This window comes from Sander lucioperca, chromosome 3 (assembly GCF_008315115.2).
Source record: "Sander lucioperca isolate FBNREF2018 chromosome 3, SLUC_FBN_1.2, whole genome shotgun sequence".
NCBI lineage: Eukaryota > Metazoa > Chordata > Actinopteri > Perciformes > Percidae > Sander > Sander lucioperca.
In genome coordinates, this window is record NC_050175.1 from 38,662,739 (window position 1) to 38,681,284 (window position 18,546).

The 18,546-nt window shown below is 40.7% G+C and overlaps 1 protein-coding gene across 1 annotated transcript; it reads right to left on the reverse strand.

Moving 5' to 3' along the window:
- Positions 1 to 8,274: 8,274 nt before the first annotated feature.
- On the reverse strand, positions 8,275 to 18,131 carry LOC116067248 (up-regulator of cell proliferation-like). Its single transcript, XM_035999724.1, has 3 exons — positions 18,068 to 18,131; positions 16,413 to 16,487; positions 8,275 to 12,958 (listed from the first exon to the last, which is right to left on the reverse strand). Exons 2-3 carry the CDS (start codon positions 16,447 to 16,449, stop codon positions 8,316 to 8,318), a joined length of 4,680 nt encoding a protein of 1,559 aa, XP_035855617.1. The 5' UTR covers positions 16,450 to 16,487; positions 18,068 to 18,131; the 3' UTR covers positions 8,275 to 8,315.
- Positions 18,132 to 18,546: the final 415 nt, after the last annotated feature.

Below are 18,546 nucleotides of genomic sequence, written 5' to 3' on the forward strand. Positions count from 1 at the left end.
ACTATGCTATGCAGAGCATAGCATAGTGTAGTAGGGCATAGCATGGCGTGGAGCAGGACCATGGCAACAGCTGCAACCATGATTTATGTGCCACCCTAATCCAAGAAAAACTGCTGGGCGAAAACACACACACACACACACACACACACACACACACACACACACAGACACACACACCTTAACTTGCAGAGTGGAATTTTGGAAAAAATAAGAAAGGAAGGAAGGAAAAGTAAATTTCACAATGAAGAAAACGGACATGTGAAGACAAAACTGTAATGTTTGTGGCCACAAAGCAACACATATTAAACATATAGCATGTGGTAGGTCAGCAGGGAGGTCAGACTCTGACAGAAGTACATATGAACACAACTTCAGACTCCATTGTTAGCGCAGCCATGACTTTATGGTAATTTTGTCATCTTTGCTCCACACTGCATTTCAGATGCTTTGGTGCTGTGATTATCCAATCAGCACAGCTTTGCTCGATAGTGTGCTCTACTTCTATTGATTAGCTTAGTTTAGTGATAGCGGTAATGTATGTAATGATGTACTTAAAATAAAAATAAACATGAAAACAACGAAAACATTTGAATACTGATTTGGACATCGATTACAATGGCAACGGTTGAAGCTTCAAAGCATTTGGGTCAGCCCTAGTGTAACAATATACATAACAACCAGACTAACTTGCTCCCAACAAATAACAATGCACAAACGATGTTGTTGTCCTTTAACAGTGTGCTGGTAATGTCTTTAAAGAGCATCCATCCATCTCCATCTTCGTCTGCTTATCTGGTGTCAGGTCGCAGGGGCAGCAGCTCCAGCAGGGGACCCCAAACTTCCCTTTCCCGAGCCACATTAACCAGCTCTGACTGGGGGATCCCGAGGCGTTCCCAGGCCAGGTTGGAGATATAATCCCTCTACCTAGTCCTGGGTCTTCCCCGAGGCCTCCTCCCAGCTGGACGTGCCTGGAACACCTCCCTAGGGAGGCGCCCAGGGGGCATCCGTACCAGACGCCCGAACCACCTCAACTGGCTCCTTCGACGCGAAGGAGCAGCGGCTCTACTCCGAGCTCCTCACGGATGACTGAGCTTCTCACCCTATCTCTAAGGGAGACGCCAGCGACCCTCCTGAGAAAACCCATTTCGGCCGCTTGTACCCTGGATCTTGTTCTTTCGGTCATGACCCAGCCTTCATGACCATAGGTGAGGGTAGGAACGAAAACTGACCGGTAGATCGAGAGCTTTGCCTTCTGGCTCAGCTCTCTTTTCGTCACAACGGTGCGATAAATTGAATGTAATACTGCACCCGCTGCGCCGATTCTCTGACCAATCTCCCACTCCATTGTTCCCTCACTCGCGAACAAGACTCCAAGGTACTTGAATTCCTTCACTTGGGGTAAGGACTCATTCCCTACCTGGAGAAAGCACTCCATCGGTTTCCTGCTGAGAACCATGGCCTCCGATTTAGAGGTGCTGATCCTCATCCCAGCCGCTTCACACTCGGCTGCGAACCGATCCAGTGAGTGCTGAAGGTCACAGGCCGATGATGCCATCAGGACCACATCATCTGCAAAAAGCAGCGATGAGATCCCCAGCCCACCGAACTGCAACCCCTCTCCACCCCGACTACGCCTCGATATCCTGTCCATAAATACTACAAACAGGATTGGTGACAAAGCGCAGCCCTGGCAGAGGCCAACTCTCACCTGAAACGAGTCCGACTTACTGCCGAGAACCCGGACACAGCTCTCGCTTTGGTTGTACAGAGATTGGATGGCCCTGAGAAGGGACCCCCTCACCCCATACTCCCGCAGCACCTCCCACAGTATCTCCTGGGGGACCCGGTCATAGGCCTTCTCCAGATCCACAAAGCACATGTAGACCGGTTGGGCATACTCCCAGGCTCCCTCCAGGATCCTTGCGAGAGTAAAGATCTGATCCGTTGTTCCACGACCAGGACGGAATCCGCATTGTTCCTCTTCTACCTGAGTTTCGACTATCGACCGAACCCTCCTTTCCAGCACCTTGGAGAAGACTTTACCAGGGATGCTGAGAAGTGTGATACCCCTATAATTGGCACACACCCTCTGGTCCCCCTTTTTGAAAAGGGGAACCACCACCCCGGTCTGCCACTCCTTAGGCACCGTCCCCGACTTCCACGCAATGTTGAAGAGGCGTGTCAACCAAGACAACCCCTCCACACCCAGAGCTTTAAGCATTTCTGGACAGATCTCATCAATCCCTGGGCCTTTGCCACTGTGGAGTTGTTTAACTACCTCAGCAACTTCCACCAGGGAAATTGACGACAATCCCCCATCATCCTCCAGCTCTGCCTCTACCATAGAGGGCGTATTAGTCGGATTTAGGAGTTCCTCAAAGTGCTCCTTCCACCGCCCTATTACCTCCTCAGTTGAGGTCAACAGCGTCCCATCCTTACTGTACACAGCTTGGATGGTTACCCGCTTCCCCCTCCTGAGGTGGCGAACGGTTTTCCAGAAGCACCTTGGTGCCGACCGAAAGTCCTTCTCCATGTCTTCTCCGAACTTCTCCCACACCCGCTGCTTTGCCTCTTTCACGGCAGAGGCTACAGCCCTTCGGGCCCTTCTGTACCTTGCCACTGCCTCCGGAGTCCTCTGGGATAACATATCCCGGAAAGACTCCTTCTTCAGTCGGACGGCTTCCCTGACCACCGGTGTCCACCACGGTGTTCGTGGGTTACCGCCCCTTGAGGCACCTAAGACCCTAAGACCACAGCTCCTCGCCGCAGCTTCAGCAATGGAAACTTTGAACATTGTCCACTCGGGTTCAATGCCCCCAGCCTCCACAGGGATGCACGAAAAGCTCCGCCGGAGGTGTGAGTTGAAAGTCTGTCGAGTCTTCCCCCACCCCCTGACCCAACTCACCTCCAGATGGTGATCGGTTGACAGCTTTGCCCCTCTCTTCACCCGAGTGTCCAAAACATACGGCCTCAGATCAGATGAAATGATTATAAAATCAATCATTGACCTTTGGCTTAGGGTGCTCTGGTACCAAGTACACTTATGAGCATCCCTATGTTCGAACATGGTGTTCGTTATAGACAATCCATGACTAGCACAGAAGTCCAACAACAAACAACCACTCTGGTTTAGATCAGGGAGGCCATTCCTCCCAATCACGCCTATCCATGTGTCTCCATCATTGCCCACGTGCGCGTTGAAGTCCCCCAGCAGAACTATGAAGTCCCCCACTGGAGCCCCATACAGGACTCCACTCAAGGTCTCCAAGAAGGCCGAATACTCCGAGCTCTTGTTTGGTGCATACGCACAAACAACAGTCAGAGTTTTCTCCCCCACAACCCGTAGGCGTAAGGAGGCGACCCTCTCGTCCACCGGGGTAAACTCCAACGTAGCGGCGCTCAGCCGGGGGCTTGTGAGTATCCCCACACCCGCCCGGCGCCTCACACCCTGGGCAACTCCGGAGAAGAAAAGAGTCCAACCCCTATCCAGGAGTATGGTTCCAGAACCGAGACTGTGCGTAGAGGTAAGCCCCACCAGATCTAACCGGTAGCACTCCACCTCCCGCACCAGTTCCGGCTCCTTCCCCCACAGAGAGGTGACATTCCACGTCCCCATAGCCAGCATCTGCTGCCCGGGTCTGGTCCGTCGAGGCCCCTGACCTTCACTGCCACCCATGTGGCAGCACACCCGACCCCAGCGGTTCCTCCCACAGGTGGTGGGCCCATGGGATGGAGAGATGGATGCCACATAACTTTTTTCGGGCTGTGCCCGGCCAGGCTCCGTGGCAAACCCGGCCACCAGACGCTCGCTGACGAGCCCTCCATCTGGGCCTGGCTCCAGACGGGGGCCCCGGGCTTCCTCCGGGCAGGGTCACTCCATCTCTTCCTCGGTCACTCATAGGGTTTTTGAACCATTCTTTGTCTGGCCCCTCACCTGAGACCACTTTGCCTTGGGAGACCCTACCAGGAGCACAAAGCTCCAGACAACACAGCCCTCAGGTTCATAGGGACACACAAACCTCTCCACCATGATAAGGTGATGGTTCCCAGAGAGGTACAAACAAAAAACATATGTGTATGAAATATAATGTTTTATTGTCATCAAACTACCGACAGATATATAGGCCTACAAGTCCAGCTGAATGATTAGTTGCTTTAATCAATTAGTTGATTGACAGAAAACTGCTTTGAACATTTCCAGGTTTCAAAATGTGAGGACTTTTCTATATTGTTGCTTTTTAATACCTTAAGTACATATCTTTATGATATCTTTCTTATTTAGGTAATATCCTTAATGAAATATTGCTGGTAACAGAAAATGTTTACAGTTTGGAATCAGTACTTACTTTGTCCACTATAACTATCTGTATGAACCTTGTTGAATTGACTAACCCTAAAGTAACAACATTTTTTTTTTTTAATCAATGATGACATTGATCAGACTTTGGAAAGCAGTGTGTTTGAATGCAGAATGGAGAAAAGGACTACACACCTACACCTACACACACACACACACACACACACACACACACACACACACACACACACACACACATGAAACAGTGGTAAAGACTTGTTTCCTACGGTTTGTCAAGTGCTAGAGGACGAACCTCTGACAACGAAGAACATGGGGGGAAATCGGCAAGTGACGCGTTCAACACCTCCCATGTCTACGAGTAGATGGCGTTCAGGGTACAACAGGTACCACAGAGAAAATGTTACGGTAATGGTTAACAACTACGTCCACTTTTATGGTTTCAACAGGCATTAAGATGTTTGGCATACAAATGCTACTAAATTGGGTTAATTAGGGTTTTTGTACCTTATGTGGTTCCTCATGACCACACAAACTTAATTGATAGATTATTGATAAAGAAAGTAAATTATTCCTAAACAGCGATATTGTTAACATTGAACAATGTTCAGTACACAGACCAAGGCTATTTTGTTGTGTGCTTTAAAACTTAGGAAAAGTTCCTTGTGGATCTATTTTTTACATTTATGTAATTTCACCTTCCACATTTGACAACACACACATACCACATTTGACTCAGACTTTTGAAAGTTTGTCTAATAGATGGAGTTCTTTTTCAGATGAAAACGATGCATTCTCTACTAATGTATGGCTTGGCCTAGTTAAGAAATGTACGCGTTATGTAGGTTATAATGACTTATGATATTACACATGCTTACACTCCACAATTGGTTATAGTAAGTTAGTTTCAATACATTACACATCTCTTACTAAAATGATGCACTGGTCTGATGATTCAGGTCCAGGCTTTTTAGCAGATTTTGTTTGGTCTTCGGATTTGTGTCCGCTATGTCATTCCACTAATCAAGAAAATGATTTCCTCCATTTTTATGGTAAATATGGTTCAGTATCACGCACTACAGGACACTGAGTCCTCTAACTTGTTTCGTCTTTCTGGAGATGATAACATTGATGACGACACTGCTTCTGATGCTGTGTAACTGATTAACATTGTTTTATTCTTTTACTTAGACGTGATGCTTGTTTATTGTTAGGATGAGGTTCTTTTTTGTACCTTAAAGAAGAATAACATCTAAGCAATAGAGATGTATAATACATAAGTTTGAATCCTTAAAAAGTAGACTTTGTTTTGGTGATTAATTCCTATAATAGGTTTGAATCTTAAAAGTAAAATTTATTTTGTGTGATTATTTTGTAATCAAAAGGGAGGATTATAATGGGAATTTTATTTTAACATTATAGTTTGATATCTTACAAGATTCTCTTATATACTTTACAGGAGTTTCCTAATAATCTTTAATTTTATTATAGACTTAGAGACTCCAAGAGAAGAAGCAACTGGCATCATAAACTCTGGCCTAGTTGAGAATATCCTTCTCTTTTTGGAACTCAGCGTACCTACTGTTTACCTTTAGCAGATAAGGAGGAAAAGGGCCATAACATTTTGAACTGTATCTCCTTCTGTCTCTTGCTTTAACAGGTGTTTGGGCTAAGTAGAGAGCAGGATGAGAGGGGAAAGGTTGTAAAGTCAAAAACTAAACTTATCCTGGAGAGGGGTGGTTTAGGTGAGTTTTTACTATATAGATGTATGGTTTTCTAGCTGGGTCAGAAGACCCTTTCAGATGTGCCATGAGTACTTGTGAAACTGTTTTCTCTGCATTTGCAAATGTAAATAAATACTCAAAGACCAAACTTTGGTTTAATCCTCAAATCGTCCTTATTTGTTTCATCTGGTGTTTTTGATACGCACTCCTGCTGCTAACAAGAAAAACTTCCACTACATATATTTCTTATTCACTGACTTATCAAATACACATCAAAAGATATAACTGCTTTGCTTATACCTAAAATGTAGAAGTAAAAAATAAGTAAAGTAAAAATATGAAAGAATAATGATGATATATTACAGAAGATTTATTTCACATGGCTTTTATAGTTCAACATCATCAACAAAGTCATCTTTAGCCCAAAATGAAAAACAAAACAAAAATGAATGATCATAAACAATAAGAGCATGTTTAAGTTAGAGATAACAAAGTATTTCCAGCTTTTTCACTTCTTTGTTACTTGTTCAACAACACATCATCATCTGTTAACAAGTTAATCATTAACAACATGTGAAAGGATGCCACAGTATTTCCACATGAATAACTGGCAGCAACATGCACATATTTCATCTAATGCTGTTGTTTGTACTCTCCAAGCACACATCAATTACTTTTCAGATTACATTTAGCAAGAATATTGAGGAATAAAACTGTAAAACTGTAAATAGTGGAATAAGTAATAAAAAGTAGTAACATTAATAATAGTAAGTGAAACATTTCATCACATGGTCATTATACGCAGGCCTACATCATCATTTCTGTGCATGCACGTCATTATGTAAGTTTGTTTAACATATTTTTAAAAGCAATAAAACAAGAAAAAATGGTAAATATTTAAAAAGTAAAACACAAAGCAGGTCAGCAAAAAGTAATTTGAGTTTAATATTTCTCATTCACTGACTTATCAAATACACATCAACAGATACAAATGTTTTGCATCTACATATTAGAAGTAAAATAATACCAAACGTTAAAGATAACATGTTAGAAAACTGTTTCACATGACTTTGGTAGTTCAACATCATCATCATCATCATCATCATCATCATCATCATCATCATCATCATCATCAGCATCTTTAGCACTAGTCATTACAGATAGAGCTGTAATCATAATAACACTAAATTAAAAACACAACAAAAAAGAATAATAAACTACTTAAGCATTTTAACTTATTGTACTTGTTACTTGTTAAACACATCATCATCATCATCATCATCATCATCATCAACATATTTCAACTAATGTTGAGTTTTGTTACCTCCAAGCACATATCAGTTACTTTTCAGATTAAATTAAGCAAAAATTCTGAGAAATAAAACTATACAAATGTAAATAGTGGAGTAAGTAATAATAGGTACAATTAATAAAAGTAAGTTAACTCAAAGTCACAATGAATAAACCATGCTGACATATCTATAACAAAACTTATAAATCCTCATTATCACTGACGTCATCATTATTGTGCACACCAGTTATATTGTGCATTTAAAAATATGAAGAAAAAGAAAAAAACAGTAGTAGCCAAAAACAAAAACTGACAAAAAGTATTGACATGATGTCCTTCTCCAGGTGATCTCTGAAGTACATTTTCAGCATCATAATTGTAAACACCAGTCATTATAAACATAGACATACAGCATCTTGAAACTAGGTTAAAAAAACATTTCTAATGATCACAACCAAAAAAATTTAAACAAAACAAACTTTTTTACATGATCTTTGTAAACATCATTATTGTGCACACCATTTTATGTGCTTGATGGCCTACAGAAGATTGATAAAAGAACATTTGTAATCTTCAAAAAATAAAATACAAAGTAATAAATATAAAGTATAGAATATAAAGTAAAGTCTAACATAACTGTTTATAGCATTTCATTTTCTGCAACTTGTTTAAATCATCTATTGCAATTCTAAACTAAAACATAAAACATAAAATCTTATACTCTGTTATAGTTAAATTATTTCCTGTGCAGCTTCTAAAATATTTGAGATGTTTTCATTACATTAAATTAGGCTGATTACTTCTGCTTTTCTTTCAAGTTGATCATTTTCCAACAGTATTAATCTGTCTTGACTGATTGTTCTGCGGAATGCCCTAACGTCTTCAGTTCTTGTTTCCTTTTGGTCTTCTCTGAACATTTGTATACGAAAAATCTTCCATGTTTCAATTTTGTTTTGTTGTAAAGATGTTCAGGATGGTATGTTGTTCACTTTATATTGAAGGCGTCTTTTAATCCCTTCAGTGCTTGTTCCTTTGTGATTCTCCTCCAGTCCTCTGGAACATCAGCTGGTTTGGCTTCATATTCTTGAGCAAATCTTTCATTGTATTGAACCAGGACATACTTCCAGTAGTCTGATGCCTTGATGGTGGAGTCAGGAGGAATGAGCCAGTCTGGATAGTACGTGGTGTACTCCTTATAAGGATGGTACTTCCATTTAGTGTCTGCATTTCTGAATTCACCATTACCTTGCACACTCGTTGTACACAGTGTTGGAACCAGCTTCTCAGTTTCAATAACCCTGTAACATCCAAGACCTTTTGGCCGATGAACAGCTGCATGATGTTTCTTGTGTTCTTTGCCTCCAGCCTCACAAGGAACTTTACAAAATGGACATTGTTGTCCACAGCCAAACATCCGCTTGAAAAGCTCATCTTGTGGTTTGATTGGAAGTTTGTTCAGAGTCTCAGTGATGTCTTCAGAGTTTGAGAATTCCTCCTGCAGCTGTTTCTTCAATTCACCCAAAGATTTACTGAGGCTCTCTGTAAATGGATGACATGTGCTTTGGATTTGAAACAAGGTGGTTTTTTCAGCCTCCACTGAAATTGAGATGTCTTTGATCAAATATTTGCGCATGTTGTTGATGAGCTTTGTGATGCTTTCCTGGTTATCTGGAAGCTGAACACCATCCTCTCCTTTTGAGGCTCGTTCTATTGCTTCTGTTATTTTTTTAACTATGACCTGCAGATTCTTACTCTTCAGTTTGCACAAAGTTTTGTCTTCTGACATGTTTCGCAGAATGTGCTGAAATATCCAATCTTTAACATATATCTCATACGTACGAATGTACTTGACAAAACTCTCAAAGTCTTCCTTTTGCAGCAACTCTTCCTGAATGTTGTACTGGAAAAAGGAACGTGAACTGTACTCAAAATCTGTCAAAATCTCATCTACAATGTCTATTCCCAGAGATCTACTGATGTACTCTTCAACAGCAGGTTTGATACAACATCTGACAAAATCATCTGCTTTTCGTTGGCAATCATCTCTCTGTTTGTATAAATCAATAAAATCTAACAAGTACTGATTCTTGTACTTCTCCAGCTGACTTCTTGGATTATTGTCAGACATGAATTTTTGGTGCATTTTTAAGAATTCCCTGGAGGCAATGCCACAAATATGAAGTTTCAGGTCAAACTCAAACTGTGTATTTGTTTTGTAGTGTTTGTAGTTCTGTTTAAGGTTTTCATCTATTTTCTCCAAAAGCTCTTTTGTGAAAGAGTCTTGGTAATCTCCATTTGTCTTTGTTTTATCAAGAACAAACTGTGTGGAAATCTCAATGACACTGTCTGCAAAACTCTGTAAATCTCCAGTAACCAGATGTTTAAGCTTCTTAAAAATGCCTTCAGTATGGTTTGTTGTGGTCTTAAATTTACCTATCCCAAATTTCTTTAGCTCTTTAATGTCTTGCAATTTTTCATTTACATTCTGATTTGAGAAATGTTTTCTCAGTTGTTTGAGAATGCATGCAGATATGTCTCGTTCTTTCAGGTCAGGTATATTTTCAGTAGCTTTAGCCCACATCTTTTCAAACTCATGTTCCAGCTCTTCATCGGGCGGTGTAGAGGTTTTACAGTCACTCAGGAGTTTCATGACCCGGTCTTCAATCACACCTCTGGATTTCCTCTGTATGTCCTCAGCCTCTTTTAAACCGATTTTCAGTTTAAGGGCATCATCCAATTTTTCACACACAGAATGTTTCACTTCATTTGCAAGACTGTTGATCCTGTTGAGAAAGTCAATTTTGTATTTCTCTATCAAATGAACATGTCTGTCTTTTTTTTTGTAGTAGTCGCTGAGTTTCTCCTTCATTCTCTTTTGATGGGCTGCTATTTTGTCCAACACCTCAGATATTTTTGATGCAACCAATGTCTTCCAAATTTCCACCTGAGATTCATTGTCAGCACTTTTGATTTCCAACTCTACTGCTGTCTGCCAGGAGAGAATCTCTTTCCTGAACTCCCATTCCCATTCATTGAACTCTTTGTCAAGGTTGTCATACGCATGAGCCACAAGAGTGTTTCTAAAACTGAAGATGAAGTTCTCATATTTGACTGCTTTCCAGAGGCTTCTCATCCATTCTAGAAACTCTGGGATTTGTGACGCTTCACCGCTTTTGTCTCCTTTCCCTGTCTCCAAAAGATTTTTCTTTAAACCTGCTACAGCTACACTGTAACCTGTGTTTACTGGTGCCATCGGTGGGGTTCCATGCCAGAGTCCTGGGATGTTCCAGTGGTTTTTTTCCATGTCATAGTCCAGCACATCTGTGAAAGCTTTTATAGTGGGCTGCTTTTCCATTTCGGCTGCAATTTGAGTCATTTCATTGAGCTGGTCCAATAAATGTTTTCTATCTGTCAGATTCTTGGTATGAGCTGAGACTCCACCAACATTCTGGTGCACAAAATGACAAACTGGCTTTTTACCAATTTCCTTCATTCTCAAGAATGCATGAGTTGCAATTTGCAGGACATCTTTCATTTCTGTTGAGTTCTCCATTGCGATGTTTATAATGGTGACATCACTTAAGCCAATCACAAAAGTTGCCAGCTGGTTGTCATGCTCATAACTGTCCTCTAGTTGTGCCAAATCAGAAGACTTAAGACCCTCTGTGTCAATGAGAAGTATAAAGTCACAGTTCAGCTGGCATTGCATATCTTTACTTACTCTGAGGAAGAGCATATAAGCTCCTCTTGTGCATCTGCCACTACTGACAGGAAACTGCACACCAAACATGGTGTTGAGGAGTGTTGACTTCCCACTACTTTGAACACCCAACACCGTCAGTACCAACAGTCTGCTCTTCTCTCCGACCTTCTTGTGAAGCTCCATTAGCACATCTGTCACCCATCTCTCTGGGATGTTAGAAGCATCTCCATCTAAGAGCTCTAAAGGATATCCATCCAACAGCATTTCAGCTGCCAAACCAGGGAGACGAGATATTTCATCAGCAGTGTCTCGTGACTGCAACGAAAACTCATAGATCAGCCCCATCTCTCTCATGTAATGCTCTAGTCCTAAAGAGCTATCCAGCAAAGCCTGATCCAACTCTGCAATGAGTTTTGCATCTTTCTTCTTGCATTGCTCTTGAAATTTGTTACGCAGATCAGTCAGTTTGTCCCGAGAATGTGAATTCAACTTCAACTTCATCCACTTAAGGAAATAATCTCTTTTTTCTTTGTCACTTGTGGATAAGATTTCAATAAAACTCTTAATTTCTTTTGACAATTTCTGTTTGCTTTGCCCCTGTCTGATTTTTAGTTTTTTTGTCTGTAGATTAGATTTATACTCTTCGAGGCCTAAGGCACCAGTATCTTTCATCCTACATTCCTCCTTCTCTAACTTCGATAACCTTTTCCAGTTATCTCCTTGCAAAGGAAGTTGTTCTTTCTTGTAGTCTGGTATACCTCGCACTCCGATTCCTTTCATAATCTCCTCAGCTGCCTTCCTTTGGTCGTCACTTGTGCGTTCATCCACAGACAGACCAAGTTCAACGGCTTTGTCAAGCATATTTGCAATGCTTCTTGTGGTTTTTACATCTTTGAGGGATGCCTTGATGGCTGCACAAAGTTTATTTGAAAACTCTGCTACATTTACTTTTGGAACTTTGATTTTTATACTGATCTTTGGTAGGTGTAATTCTTTTAGTGTTTTTTCGACAGACATCATATCCTCTGTAACATTCCCCTCCTTGCGGTTAACAACGAAGAACAGTTTGGATTTTACATCTTGAAGAGAAGTCAGAATCTGGTGCTCCTCTTCTTCAACTTTGTCCAGGAATACAAAGGTAGCAGTGGACACTTGAAAAAGAAAAGTGAACTGTGCAAGTGACTCACAAACGTCTCCTCGCAAATTAGTGAATACAACTGGTTTTGGAAATATGTCAAGATTTTCTGTACCACTGGGAAGGTACCAGCAAACCTCTACTAAACCATTTGCAATGGTTCTTTTAAGGGCTCCACCTTTCATATCTCTGTGTATGAACATATTGTTGTTGTACTGACCAAGGCTGAGAACATGATTCAAACACTGGGACTTGGATAAACTGCAGTTTTTCAGCCGCACGAAGGAGTAGAATGGAATATCTGTTTGGATAATGTTGTCTTCAACAAACCCTCTTGATTCAGACAAATCATGTGGACGCCACTCTTTGACGATGTCTCTCAGAGCCCAAAGCATCAGGGTACTCTGGCTGTTATTGGCATGGGGCAACAGCAGTGGGACAGAAAACTGGCACATTGACATCTTGAGGGCCAGCTCCTGTTGCAAGAAGCTGTCAGCACAAAGGAAGAGTGCTACTATGAGGTCGAGAGGGTTGACCTTATTATCCCCTGCAGGGTCATCTGCAGTGTAAAGATCATCATCATCACCACCATTGTCTGATAATTGTGTACAGCTCCTGCATTCAGAATTTAGTTTAAATAGTTTTCTGAGAAAACCCCATGGTATGTCCTCCACAGATGAGACAGCTTCTTCATTTATGCTGTTTTTGTTGATCTCCAAGAGAGACCGAAGAGTGAGTTTGTTAGGATAAAATGTCTCCAGTCCAACTTTGGAGAGAAAGTTGAGTAGGACTGTCAAAGATAAAGAGAAGTTCACTTTGAGAAAAAGTACAACAGGCAGCCCCTTTTGGAGTGTGTGTGTGTGTGTGTGTGTGTGTGTGTGTGTGTGTGTGTGTGTGTGTGTGTGTGTGCCAGCACTTTCTTTATTTGCCTTTATTGGCACATTACCACCACCAACTGTGGATCAGTGGAATAGTGTTAAATATGTGTCTGGAAGGGTGAATCGTGACATCTCATCATTCACAGTACAAAACAGGGCCCCACACATGAAAACTTTGCTCCATAGCGCTAAAAGTGGTAAAATACAACAACACAGTGCACCTTTAAAGGGTAACTACCTTTATTTCAACCTGGACCGTATTTTCCTATGTTTTTGTGTCTAAGTGACTGATGGGAACAACCATCTTTGACATTGGTCCAGTATTATGTGAAATGGCTGCAGTCGGCAGCAGGGACGGACTGGGACCAAACAAGCTATATATATATATATATATATATATATATATATATATTTTTTTTTTTTTTTTTTAAATCATTTCAAGAGGCCCTGCGCTTTAATTTGAAGAGGTCTATCATGAGTTTTGTCTGTCAATGCAGATAGAAAAGCTACAATTCTCGTTAAAGTTTGCATGATGTGCAACGTTTATCTAGGCTACTTTAAGGACACAAATGCACAAGCACAAGCTTAAGGTTTGATCAACCTTAAGGTGGTGTTTTGCTTAAGATGTAGGCTACTTTGTTGAATGAAAGGTAGGCTAATATAGCCTAATAATAATAAAACGGTGAGAACATCATCAGTCAAGACTCAGATAACCGCGCACTTAACCAAACTAATGCAATCATACAGTATAGCATGCCTACTTCTTTTATTGTTGTTCCAACCCTTATCAACTGTTTGTCCACCACTCAGTTTTATCAAGGGGCAAAGTGTTTAAGGGGAGTTCTGCTTACCGCAGGTTCTACCCTAACTCCCTCATCTCTGTCCCTCTCCTCCTGAGTCTCCTCCTCACGCATATCCCACTGCCACCGACACCACCACCACTATCATCAGCCACAGGAGCTGATGAAAGGCCTGCTACAGCCTAACACGTCTGTCAATTTGACACATTTGGCAGCGTCTGCTGAACGGCCTGTTGCTTTTTCTCACGCAGCTTCTCTGCACCTCCTTTGCGTTTCTTCTCCATGATCTCTATCACTATTCTATCCTGGCAGATGCACACCCGAAACTGCATGCAGGCAGAAATCCCAAAGAGGGTGCTATTTAAAGATATGATGTCCTCTTAATTGTCTTGGTTAACGCTTTTCGCTTTTTTCTTTTATTTGAGCTGCTTGGGTAACATCGTTTTATTTATCTCTATTTGTGTACTTCTCAGTCATCCTGTCACTGTGTTTATCTTTTGTTATGTATCTTTTTTGCGCCTCGCACCGTTACAGACTAGTCCATTTCAATGTGAAAGTAGGGGGTGTATGGAAAAACCTAGCCTATGTGGTATTTTTGACTAAAGTGTTTTGGGCCAGCCCAGTATCAATTGAAAAAACAATGTTCCTCTAGGCCTACCACTTTTATGGGCTGGTTCATGTGCCGAACAAAAAAATAAAAAAATAAAAAATAAAAAGTGTCTGCGGTCGGCCCAAAAAGCACGTCGGCCCACCGGGAAAGTGCCCGGTATGCCAGATGGCCAGTGCGCCCTTGGTCGGCAGTGGCGAAACAATCTACAATGTAAGTTAATAAGACAATTGTCCAGCTTTTATTTACCTTCACAAAAGTGCTCGTTTTGCCGCTGACAGGCTCAGATTAATATTCTAAGTGTCTGACAACATTATGGAAAGGATTTCTAAGGAGGTTTACCTTTAAAACCTCAGACCTTTCTGTTTAACCAGGAACAGTTCTGAAGTCGCTAGTGCTAAACCCACCAGACGTTTATTTCAACCCAAACTAGAGTTGTGATGTTTGGAAAAATGGAAAGATGACCCAAAACAGCTTTTCATAGATTTACTTTGTTTCTGTCGACTTTGAATGAAGTGTCAAGCTACAGTGTTTTACAGTGCTACAATTATTGTTTATTTACATGGAGTCTGGTGGGTTTAGCGAACACAATTTCGCAGATGTTTTCATGTTAAAAATGTAAAAGGATCTTACTCTTTAAAGGTGCTCTAAGTGATGTGATGCATTTTTTAGGCTACAATATTTTTCGTCACATACAGAAAACATCTCCTCACTATCTGCTAGCTGCCTGTCCCCTGAACACACTGTAAAAAAACATCTCCTCACTGTCTGCTAGTTGCCTGTCCCCTGAACACACTGTAAAAAACATCTCACTATCTGCTAGCTGCCTGTCCCCTGAACACACTGTAAAAAAACATCTCCTCACTGTCTGCTAGTTGCCTGTCCCCTGAATACACTGTAAAAAACATCTCCTCACTATCTGCTAGCTGCCTGTCCCCTGAACACACTGTAAAAAACATCTCCTCACTATCTGCTAGCTGCCTGTCCCCTGAACACACTGTAAAAAACATCTCCTCACTGTCTGCTAGCTGCCTGTCCCCTGAATACACTGTAAAAAACATCTCCTCACTGTCTGCTAGCTGCCTGTCCCCTGAACACACTGTAAAAAACATCTCACTGTCTGCTAGCTGCCTGTCCCCTGAACACACTGTAAAAAAACATCTCCTCACTATCCGCTAGCTGCCTGTCCCCTGAACACACTGTAAAAAAAACGCAGTCTCTGTAGACAGCCCAGGCTCCACAAACGGCAACAAAAACAAACTGCGCCAACCTGCACCACCAAACATAACAAACAGTGTTCCAGCCAATAACCAACAAGAAGGAGCTGGTTGAGCCATTACTGCAGCAGCGTTAGCACGTAGGCTACTTCCACAATGCGTATTCATGACTCAAACAGCTCCTTCTTGTTGGTTATTGGCTGGAACACTGTTTGTTATGTTTGGTGGTGCAGGTTGGCGCAGTTTGTTTTTGTTGCCGTTTAACAGAAAGGTCGACCTCCTAAGAAATCCTTTCCATAATGTTGTCAGACACTTAGAATATTAATCTGAGTCTGTCAGCGGCAAAACGAGCTGGACAGTTGTCCTATTAACTTACATTGTAATGTGTACATTGTTTCTCTGCTGCCGACTGCAGCGATCTCACTTAATACTGGACCAATGTCAAAGATTGTTGTTCCCATCAGTCACTTAGACACAAAACATAGGAAAATAGGGTCCAGGTTGAAAAAAATGGTAGTTACCCTTTAATGCTGTGCCCGAGTTTTCCTTTTAGTCTATTCTTTTAGTTTCCTGCCCACCTTTTCACTGATCTATATTTTATGTGGCTGTAACAGCCTGGATTGTTTTAGACTTAACAAAAAACTAAATCATGGCCTTCAAAAAGTGCCTTTGTCCGTATACATACAAATAAAGGTCAAATGAATGAATTATATATATAATATATACATAAGTGGGACTGTACCTGCAGGTTCTTGTCCTTCAGTGTTCATGGTAGACATGGTCAGACTTTTCCTTCAACTTTCTTGTACTTTGAAGCCTAGAGGCAACAATAAATATCTTTTTAATTTTACAGAACCATCATTATTTTCACAGAATATCCACTGTAGTCATTGATAAGATACAGTTACATGCATTTTTAGGGTAAAGCACTTGACCAACTCTAGGTAGGTGATAGCAGTATATTTGAATCAAATTCACAAGAGTAAAAAAGTTGTAATGTATCAGGTGTAAATGTACATAACATCAGATGGTTCAGTTTATACATATATGATCATAATTTCCTTGTAAAAAAAAAAAAAGAAAATAGCTCTTTAATAATTGTCATAAACCAGTAGGAGTTTGCAGCCAGGATGCTAACAGGCTACACATAAGTATAATTTTGAGAAATTCATATAGATTATTTTCGCTGAACTTCAGGAGCAAACACTCCTCTTCCTGTCATACGTCTGTAAATACCTTCCTGCCCTGCACAACTGTTTGCTCTCTTTTTCCGTGCCCCACCCTCCCTCTCTCTTCTCTCTCTCTCTGCCACCACAGGAATTCACAATCATGAAGACATTTCACATTACATTGTATTATTAAATGTGACAGAATACCAAAACAGACTCAGACAAATACAAGGTATTGGTCTCTGTCTAGGCATTTGACCCATCAGAACATTGGAAGTGCTCCAACTACCAGTTGCATAACGTATAACAATCTTAATTTTTGCTTTTGAAACACCCAAAATCACTCTTTTCACATTGCTGCTCTGTTGTGTTTGTTAAAATGCACAACCATCCAGGAATCAAACTCCTGGGACCAGATGCATTAAAGTTTGTGTAGATTAACGACTAAAACTGTGTATATGCACAAATACAGAAATATGATCTTTCTTTTTGTCAGATTTATGAAGCCACACGCACACCTGATGCTGTTTTATAACGAACAGCAAAGAGGAAGTGCAATTTCACTCATAACTGTTCTCAAACATTAACAGCTATCATTACGCATGACTGTTACGCACAGCTGTGGCTATTTATAGCACCCAAAACACTAATCCCACTAATTATTCACATATACCTGTAAACCATCAATCGTTTTAATTAAACATTGATGAAAAGTGATTAACTTATTGATCTCATATGAAACTTGAGACTTTACAAAATGCTTCACAACTCACACCGAGAAATAATGACTAAAATTTAGATGAAAAGAACATTCACCGTTCATAGATGATTTTTAATTAGGTTTATAAATGTATCTTTGACAATTTACAGGAGACTGTATAGACTGCAAAAATAATAACACAATCAGTGTAATTGGCAATCAACCTAAACAACAGTGTTTTACTATAAGGTTACATAGCTTACATTATATCTGATGTCCTTATCATTTCACCTGCAGCTATCTCTAGATAACTGTGTGTAAGTCTGGTCTGAAGTATGCGTGAGGTGACACATTCTCACTGCACATATACCAGTTTATGTGTGGGAAATGTGAAGCATCCCACATAACAAAGCTCTTTAGATTTTAATGATCTAGATCAGTTTTTATGTCCTCTTTTAAATTAAAAAAACATCTGTTAAGAATTGTATTTTTTGTAGGTATTAGTAAGTATTTTAAGTGGGAATGTACCTGCAATCTCTTGTCCTCTGGTCATTGTAGACGTTTTCTTTGTCTGCCCTGTGCTTCCAAACCTAAAGGAAAGAAATAAATATTTATTTACTTTTACAGAACCAAATATTGTATTCTTGATGATTGCAGATCAGTTGCAAACAATCAAATCAGATCAATGAAAACATTCCACATAAAGTAATCTTATTCTGTCATTGACTGGATACAGTAACATGCAATTTCAGTATCAAACACTTTATCAAGAATAGGTAAGTAATTGCAATATACTGAATTTGAAAAATGCAGACCAAATACAACACAGTAACATGTTTCCAGGTTATAAAGTTTGACTGAAACGTACCTGACATCAGACGGCAGGAGACTCTGGGGCTTTCTGGATCAGCTGTTGTTTTTATATAATACTGCATATAGAAACTGAAAGCATTTGATACACCAGAATAACAGGTGGAAGATAACGATTTGCGTGAGAAGTACTTCAT

Coding starts and splice junctions, on each gene's coding strand:
- LOC116067248 (XM_035999724.1), bottom strand. CDS start 16,449: ATGTCTACCATGAACACTGAAGGACAAGAACCTGCAG. Junction 12,959..16,412: donor TGAAGGACAAGAACCTGCAG/GTACAGTCCCAC, acceptor TATCTTTGACAG/TCCTACTCAACTTTCTCTCC.